The sequence below is a fragment of the Harpia harpyja genome, chromosome 4, assembly GCF_026419915.1.
Source record: "Harpia harpyja isolate bHarHar1 chromosome 4, bHarHar1 primary haplotype, whole genome shotgun sequence".
NCBI classification, from domain to species: domain Eukaryota; kingdom Metazoa; phylum Chordata; class Aves; order Accipitriformes; family Accipitridae; genus Harpia; species Harpia harpyja.
Window position 1 is genome coordinate 54,352,162 of NC_068943.1, and position 9,380 is coordinate 54,361,541.

Consider the following 9,380-nt stretch of genomic DNA (forward strand, 5'->3'; position numbering starts at 1 on the left):
CCAGTCCCAAAAAGGGGATAGGGATTTATTAAGCAAGGCTTTGCTGTATGGTAACAGGGCAGCCAGTCTTGTGCTGCCTGCTTATAACCACATTAGGACAGAGATCTACCAGCTCTCTTGGTGGTGTGGTGGTGGTGTATACCTATGTAAAAATAACTGAGGCTCAGCATTACTGTTGCAAAATCACCATCTAAAAAGGCAGAGAGCACCATTCCAGTGCCAGACCTGCATTGCAGATTTCTGAAGCAGATAGCAGTACCCTCCAAACCCAGCTGGGAACTCGCTGCCATCCTCAGATCCCAAGATCTGCAAGCCATCTGCATTCATACTGGCAGAGCTCCAGGCACAGGCACAGCCAGGCTGAAGCGACATAAGAGGCTAGATCTTCATCTGGTGTAAAATCAATACAACAGTTGACTTCAGCTGAGATTTACACAACCTGAGGATCTAACCCAAGGACTTATATGTGCTGCTTAGAGTTAATGCTGACCTTAAATGGTAGAGCTTGTGCTCTTGAGCCTTTTTACACGTGCAAGCCTTCTCACACGAGCAGGATGCCCATGACTATTTTTCACATCAATTAACTACATCAGAGCCTAGTGAAAAAATTAAAGAAAATACTGCACTGAGGGATTCACTCAGATATTTTTGCTTATTGGAGTTTGATTCCAGAGAGAACTGGGTAAAGTATACATTGTCTTAAAGGCGGGAAGTTCGTCTCTGACAGAGAGACAGTCACATAACACAGCAGAGCACATGGCTTTGCGTCGGTCAAAAGTTTTGTTTTATAAAGCTGCATCTGTTAGTTTGACTGTATTGGCAAATGCACAGGATTACTGTGATGCCATTCTGCAGCATTTCATATTTCCGGAAAAAATAGGAGCATGGAGGGGAAGGATTTACCACTGTGACTCATATGAAAAGCACTATAAAGCAGCACATCTATCTACATTGTGAGAAGGGACTGGAAGATTATACAGCCTACATCATAACTACCTTTAAATAAGAAGTCTAGGACATATGTTATTTTCTCAGAGCAAGTATGAGGACATGCACTATTACATGTTACCAGCTACCCTACTCATGACATACCATAGTGCAGAAGACATGCCCTGTGGATGGAAGTCTGCTGCGTCCTATCCCTGCCTGCAGGATACTCTCGCAAACTACAGCAAGCCTAACAAGTCACTGTTCTCCTATCAGTTCAGGCTTGCAAACATCTGGACTTTGAAAACATTGACCAGGCCCTTTGCGCCCGTGAAGCACGTGGGCCAAGTCACTAGGCAGTGCACGCTGAGAGCAGTTGGCTAACTGAGAGACTGGCCTTCCACATCTATGTGGTCTTCTTACAGAGCTAGGCATTTCATACAGCAGTAGAAAAACAACATTGCTAATGCGATTCATTAAATCCAGCCTCACAGCAGGCCTCGTCAGGCAGAGCCCTTGGCTAAAGAACAGTGACACATTTCTGAAAGATTGACTTGTAGTGTACACAGAGGAGTCATCATGAAAGCAGCACAGAACCAAGACAATCTTCAGTCTTAGTGAAAATCTGCTAAATTTCTCAGAATAAGGACACACAGTAATGAGATACTAGAAAAAGAAACACAATATATTAGGAAAACCCTCTATAAAATTATAGACAGAAATGGCAGTTAGCTGGATAATACTGAAACCGCAAATGCACACACATCCATTTTGCAATGAAATATGTCAATAGACCATCATCCCTAAATGGTGGTGGGCATGCAGCATTGCTGGAGTTGTTTTCTTTTCCTGACCAGCTGGAGCCCTGTGCTTTTGATCAATTATGATCATTAGAAAGACCCTTGGCCGGCACATTTTGCAAAAGCTGGGGTGTGTCACAAAGCTAACCCAAATGCTTCTAAAGCATTCGTGTTAAACTGGATGCATGCATCCAAACCCAAGCAATCTCACAATGCAGAGATGTAATCTGATCTATGCACAGTAATCAGGATAGCAATGAATAAAAGCCTTTATCCTTCCCTCAGATCAGAAAGAAAGGGACAAAAACTAAAATGACAATGTGATGAGTAGGTCAAATGGCTCAGACATCATCACCAGAAGACCCTGGCCCTAAAATGACCCATAAATAGAAGGCTGGGAGGAAAGTAGGAAGGTCTCAAAGCATTCTGTCTTGACCTAGGTGGGAAGGTCTGTACAAAGACTCCCACTGACTTTGATGCAACATCATCCACCAGGGTTAGACCTTAGTATTCCTGTTTAGGACCATTATGTTTCCTCAATGTTCAATCAATATCCATGGATTTCATGACAAACATAACTGCTTCCAAAACCATTAACTTATTTTTTAGGTAGTCTTTTGGCAAAAGCACACAAAACTATTGTGGTAAACAAGGTCAAACTCATGGCTAAAATAAAGGAGTGTGGCTTATAATGAGTAGTTATGCTGATTTACGCTTGTTGAGGATCTGGCATGTGCTACTGTACTAAAAATACAGTGCATAGCAACAAAAAACCCCTACGTAGCATTTGCCAAAACAATTATGGAGAAAAGCCCAAGATATTTAAGAATGATTTATTGCAGATCAGTATAACCATTTTTAAAGGATTTTTAAATGTATGTGGGAAATTTGCTTCACCATTCTGTCTTTGCAAATTGGAGATTTAAAATAAACATGTACAATTTGGATACACCCCAGAGATGTGGGAACAATCATTAAAGCTAACAAAACACAGCCATCAAACCACAGAAAAGAGTTTGCTATTTGAGTTCATGCTTTTAAAGCAGTAACACAATTCTCACCTTTCCCACAAGTCTGATTTGAAAAAATTGAAAATATTTTCTATCTAGTCCCTCTGCTAGCAAAAGTCGGCATAGCAACATGGGTTTGAATGGAGCTTTACCAATTTTTGTCAGCTAAAACAATGTCTTTAGTCTCCAAAGCTAACTTCTGCAGAGCTACAGAAAGCCATGGTCAAAGTGTCTTCCCACTCAAAGAGAACTCCTAAACCTCCCAAGTGGTGCCATTTTATTAACAGCATTTTATAATCATGGCAAGTGTTACCCCATGGAATGCAGTGAAGGTAACGGTTCAGTCTAAGCTGGACTAAATTCCAGTTTGGTTGCTTCAAATAACAGTAGAATCCCTGCCTTTTCTCAATTCCTGTTTATGCTGCTCCCAATGAGAAAGGTTACTCTGTCTTGCAACTGCAATTGTGAACTTTGTTGAGAGAAAGGAATAATGGCATCACTCCTACCTATTTCCCTTCCTTTCACATGTAGAGCAAAGAAATCCAGACTGACGTATTTTAAAAAAAATTTATCTTTGCCAGCATTCCTCACATCAGATGATCTAGCTTCCCTGCTCCAGTGACTCTCTACACTAAGAAAATTTTAGTTTTAACTGCATGCCTGGTGATCTAAATTAGAACAGAATCCAGGCCCACTGAATCTTAGAGAGCACTGAAGCTTTTCACCAGTGAAATCCATATGCACAACATTGGTTCTCATTCTGTCATCCATTACCATCAATACTGCTAGCACTATCAATAGCACCAGCTACAGATCTAGCACAGCATTTAGAAGAGCTTAGTGAAGCTGAATACAAACATAAAAGCTCTACTCAAAGGCTACTTGAAGTGTTACAAAACCAGCAAATCTGTAATTTCCTTTTGGGTCCCTAATACCACTACAAAAACCAGCTCTCTGGTATTTTCAAGCTTCTCTTTTTTCCTGACCTAGCCAAGACTAGAGAAGTGTCCACTAAGCATTGTAGATGTTCTCCTTCTGCTCTGTATTCATCTGTTTCTTTCCTTTGTGTTTCCCTAGGCTGATTCCAACAAAACCAGGATTGATGAAGCCAACCAGCGTGCAACAAAGATGCTGGGCAGCGGTTAAATGCAGTGAAGTGCATTTCCTTTTAATGCTGTCCAACAGGGCAGTACCTTCATGCTTTTATCATGGTATTTACCTACTAGGTTTGCACACATGCACATATCAGCCCCATTGTAAATGTCGTCCTGTGTAGTTTGTCAGCTTTCCAAAAATGATACTTGTAATTATTTTTTTCTAGATATCTTTCTTTCCAAAGGTTGTACATAGTGCTGATTTGATGGCTATAGCTCACTATGATATTTTTTGGGATTTTTCCTTTCCTTGTTTCTGTTTTGGATTCCATTCCTTTTTCCCCTCTCCTCATTTTTTTTTAAATGATGTTTGCTGAATGACAACACTGTTGGAATGCTAAACGTGCTGTTAACCTTTAAATATACAGTATTGTTCTTGTAAAACTGTGACATTCCACAGAGCTACTGCCATGCTCCTGTCTTTGGGTATCATGGTTTAAGCACTTAAACCTGCTGTCTTCAGTTCTTCATTGCCATTATCTGTTGTTATGATTTCATGATTAGACAACGTGGAATTATATTACTATAACAAGCATTGCACTAAAAAGTGATGTGATTTATGCATTTATGCATGAGGAATAAATAGACTTTTAGACTCCTACTTAAACAAGAATTTTCCCATGGCAGTAGCACACCAACAATGACAACAAAAGCATGCTCAGTATTCGGACTCTTTTGGGACTATGTTATACCAGCAAGTTTGCAGTTGTGCCACTTTTTTCTTGTTGATATATATATAGTTATTAATCATGATCATTTTTTTTAATTATGAAAAAAGGGAGATTTGGCACTCACCATTTAGCCATTGCCAGCAAAATAAAAGCTTGGCTGAAAATATGTCAAAGACAAAAAGAAATAAGTGTAATATATTGGGTTTGTCTGCTGCTTTTGAAGACTATCTTTTGGAGGTAATGACTACCATATGAAATGGTGCAAAGAAATGTAATTTTTATAAGGCTCTCTTACTAGTCGCTATCCCCATGTGGTTTGTTATTGGTACAGTTCTCTGTTGCTTACCTAGAGCTATGCACACCAAATCGCTAAGATGTTTAGTAGCTGACAATTAAAAAATAATAAAAAAAACTAAATGAATGAACTCTAGATAAACTGTGAGATAAATATAATTTACAGCATGTAATATGAAATTCCTTATGTCTCCTGTCAGTTTGTGAAGTGATTGACATTTTGTAGCTAGTTTAAAACTTATTAAAAATTATAGATCTCAGAATCCATGCTTGCTTTATCCATTTGTTGCCCTACGTGTCAGTGACAACTAGTTATTTGCCACTTACCTGGGAAAAGAAGTGCAAAGTCTAAAGACTCTTTACAAACTAGTTCTGTATTACACCTGGGAAACTAAAGACTTCTGTTTGCAATACTGTGTAAAAGTTACTACTCTAAAAATAGCATTTTACACTCAGCACATTCCAAGTGAATATTATTTTAAATAACCTGGCTTGGATTGCCAAACACTGAATCAAAACACATTCTCTTGTTCAAGGGAAAGAAAAAAAATGAAATAAATGTTATGGTACAGAAGGATATAGTTTCTTAGTCAATAAAATCTATTCCTGTAGTGTTTCTAGCCACATTCTAACACACCTCTTTCCAGGGAACACTTTGAAATACAGAGTTTATATAGACTGCTAAGAATAATTTTCTCAAAGGACTAATAACAACTAGTGTTTACTGCCAATGAAAAGTGTTATCATATTTTCCCAGGGTTTTTTTCCCTATATGAATAAATTATAATTAACTCTGCATGAATGACAGTTCACTCATGTGTCTCACATGGCCCTAAGTCAAAATACACAAAGAACATAAATGCTTGCATAATTAAAATTGCATGATAATGTAGACAAGCTATATTTTCTTTAGCAGCTTTTTATTTTTAGTATCTCTTAAGAACTTATTTATGCAAATACTTTCCCCCACTACTTCAAACCAAAGAGTAAACTTCAAGCAAACATTTTTAATCTGCTGACCACTTCCAATTCTGTTCATTGAGGGATTCTAGTGTTTCTGACAGCACTATCATTCTGCAATGTCAAAGCCTACTTTGACAAAGGAGGGCAATAATAGTACTGGAAAATGCATTAACATGGGAACATACAAATACAAGGATATTTGAGAAGGGCAAGAAATATGTAAGAAAGTAACAAACATATTAACGGAGGTATTATTCTCATCTGTTTGACAAGAATGCACCCTATCTGAAAAAGATCATGCTTGCAAAATTCATTAGAGCTGATCAAAAATATAAGCCGTTGCTGTGAAGGAAATCACTGTTTTGACATCTGTTTGTCTTGAACAAAGATCAAAACCCAAACTATTGGAACTTTTTGCCAAGTGGAAAATTTAAAGGATAGAAATATTGAAATGTTTCATTGCATTTGCCTTTGTATCCTTCTCCATTGTATGCAGGGTCTCTTAGGAGCTGGCTGAAATTTACTTAAGTAAATAAGTTTAATATATTGCATTTCTCTGATGTTTTTGAAAATTGATTTTTCTAGGATTAATTAATCTTGAAATAATTCAAAGAAAGACTTGATGTCATGCAGTTTGTTATTAGAACAATCCACTTCTGTTCATTAAGTTTTGCGCACACCAAATCCCTGATGTAGCAGCTGACTCAATAGAAAAAAAAGGATGTTTTAAACATAACATTGCATCAAATGTGGCATTTCCTTTTTTTTTTCCCCCTACTTTCCCCCTCTGGTGGGCCCGTTTCCCACAATACACTGCAGGCTTTCCCAGTGGCCAAACAAGCACAGTGGACAGTTACCCGCTCGAGGGGCAAGGCTCACTAGAAGGAAAGGGACACAGCAAGGAGCTAGAATTAAAACTCCCATAAGATAAAATGGTCACATTGATTGTGGAAACAAAAAACACTTAGGTTTTTCTGAAGGCAAAGCCTGCTTTTCCTGGTAAGAAATTTCCCTTTGACCATGTTATATTTTCCAATCAGTAATTTCTTGTGTCTCTGTACCAGTGCCATCTGGAAATCCACGTTTGCGAGGCGGGGGCGGGGGGGGGGGGGGGGGAAGAGGATCCTCAAAGACATAAAGCTTCATGAAACATCACTTATTTCTAGACTTTCAATGCAATTTCATCAACAGTTTGCAACATAGTAAGATCCTCACATTGATGTTGGTTTGAGGCAGTCATAGGGAAAAGGTTTCTTCATATTGTCAAGTGCCTAGATGAATGAACTACCCAGCTGGATTACTTAAAGTTTTGCTTAAAAACTGAAGTCCAATTAAAAGACAAACTTCTGTTGAGCTCTACAAATCCACAATTAATTACTTCTTTCATATCATGCATTCTCCTCCTTTCCCAGTCTAGGCTGGAAATGGAAATATCAAAATAATCCCAAGGAAGGATATTTGAATGTTATTCCTCAGCAGAACAAAATTCATAAGTAGTGTAATATCATGCAAAAAAAATCACCTTCATTAAATACCTGGCCTGATTTCAACAGTGAGAAACAGAGAGAAAATTGGAAAAGCTAAGTAAAAAAATCAAGGTGGCTTATCTCAAAGAAACCTTAAAACTTTTAGGATGTTAATGATTCCCAATCTTAGCATAAACACACAGCTTCTAAACTCAAAAGAGACTGTAAGTGCTTTCCAGATTGACACAAACGTAAGAAAAGAAACGACGGATCATACACAGCACCTTGTGGTTTGATAGAACATATCTTATGAAAAGCAGATAGACTTGATGTAAAGGTACAGAGTGAAAAATAATTGATTAATATTCCTTGAAGATTTGGTGATATTACTGTATATAAAAGAAAATGATAACTCTAAAAAAGTGATGAGCATTTTTTTTTTAAGAAATGTAAATTTTATTAGCTTACATTGGTTAAATATAATGCATCCTTCATTTCTGAAGAAAACTAAATATGCCAGAGTTTGCATGGCAAACTGTAAAGCATCCCCTTAGAGAGATGCCTGTACCATGTGACACGCTTATTACAGATATACTTTAAATCTAGAAATATAGATTACAATTATGCTCCAAAACATTCTGTGTGCTACAGTAGTAACTGATAACCTCCACAGGCTTTGGATTTGGACCTGAATCCAGAGAGATAGCTCAAGACTTTTAATTGAGCGATCTAGAGGCAGACAAATCAATTCCCACACTTTTTTTTCCCTCACCTTCTGTATGTACATATGCACATATAAATCTTTTATTTTAAAGGCATTGAAAAGGGAGGAGACAAGTACTTAATAATACAGAAAATTATGTGTGTTAGAGACAGCTTCAGTATATACACTGCTGCTGTGTGTGCCTGTGGGCGTAGGTGCGCAGGATGTGACTGCTGTCTTCTGAGCCATTTTGTTGCCTTTCTAGAGAGATGAGGACAGTTTGTTTGGAAGTTGGTAGAACATAAATAGAGTATTTTTAAACCTGCAAATAGCTACAAGAAATGCAGACATGGGAGATAAACCCTGCTGAGATGTTAGGGCATTGGGCTGGTTCGATGGGGGTCAGGGGGGCAGGTTCTAGCTGATTTATTTTGCAAAGCACTTGCCAAACAGTGTAGGATCCTCTCTGTAACAGTATTCAGCGAGATTATGTTTGTGTTGTAAAATACCAAGCAGTTTTAATGCATTTAGTTTCGAACATTGTTTTGTAATTTTAGAAAAAAAAAAAACCACACACACACCCCAAAATCAAAAAAACCCACACAAGATGGTGGTGAGGGAAATCAAAATAAATCATTACGTGGGACCATGCTGATTCCCACAGATTTGGGATCTATTCCAAGATCACTATTGCCCATGCAAAAACTGCATATAATAGGGTAAACAATTTGGTCAAGCAGTGGGTAGCAGATGGAGGGGTGCTCATTTGCCTGGTAGGCTTCACAGCTGCTTGCTGAAAGTGAAAAGTAGCAACTGGGGTGTCAGGATTCACTTACTGCCTTGGTTAAACTCAGTGCTGCGGGGATCTTTCACTGGACAGTCCCAGCCTTGAACTGTCTTTTCTCCCCACCTACCAGACCACTAGCTCCTACTCCAGTGCACCCTGCACCTCTGTCCCCTTCTCCCCTGGCTTCTCTCAGCTCTCCTCTCTCCCTCCTACAGCCCCCAGTATGCACCCCATTGCTTGTTCTCTTCCTGTTTTTCTTGGGCTGAATTAGCCTGCCTTCAGTCCTGTCCCTCATCTCACTTGCTTCGCATCCCTCCACCCGCAGGTTTTTCACCCCTGGGCTTTCAGTCAGGCTCTCTCCTCCACAATTTCAGCGGGAGCAGCGCTGAAGAAACAAACAGCCTCCTGCTTTCCACTCCACAGCTGAGCACCATGCCACTGTCGCCCGGAGGGACACCTGCAAGAAAGCCTTGCTCAGCCCTGACAGTCCCAGAAGGCAGCATGCGTGTTGCCAGGGGAATTTTCCGGATAGTCTATCCAAAAGGATCTAAAAAGTCTCCGTAGGCTGACACAAACAAAGATGTTTGGACAGCTGAGGACAGACA

General features: G+C 39.1%; 1 protein-coding gene across 2 annotated transcripts in view; it reads left to right on the forward strand.

Moving 5' to 3' along the window:
- SNAP25 (synaptosome associated protein 25) overlaps positions 1-5,119 on the forward strand; it is a 67,913-nt gene extending 62,794 nt beyond the window's left edge. For both annotated transcript variants that reach the window (XM_052784084.1, XM_052784083.1), the window contains exon 8: positions 3,815-5,119. In XM_052784084.1, coding sequence (XP_052640044.1) covers positions 3,815-3,883 — 69 coding nt within the window. In that variant the 3' untranslated portion in view covers positions 3,884-5,119. The remainder of the gene's footprint in view (positions 1-3,814) is intronic.
- The last annotated feature ends 4,261 nt before the right edge of the window (positions 5,120-9,380 follow it).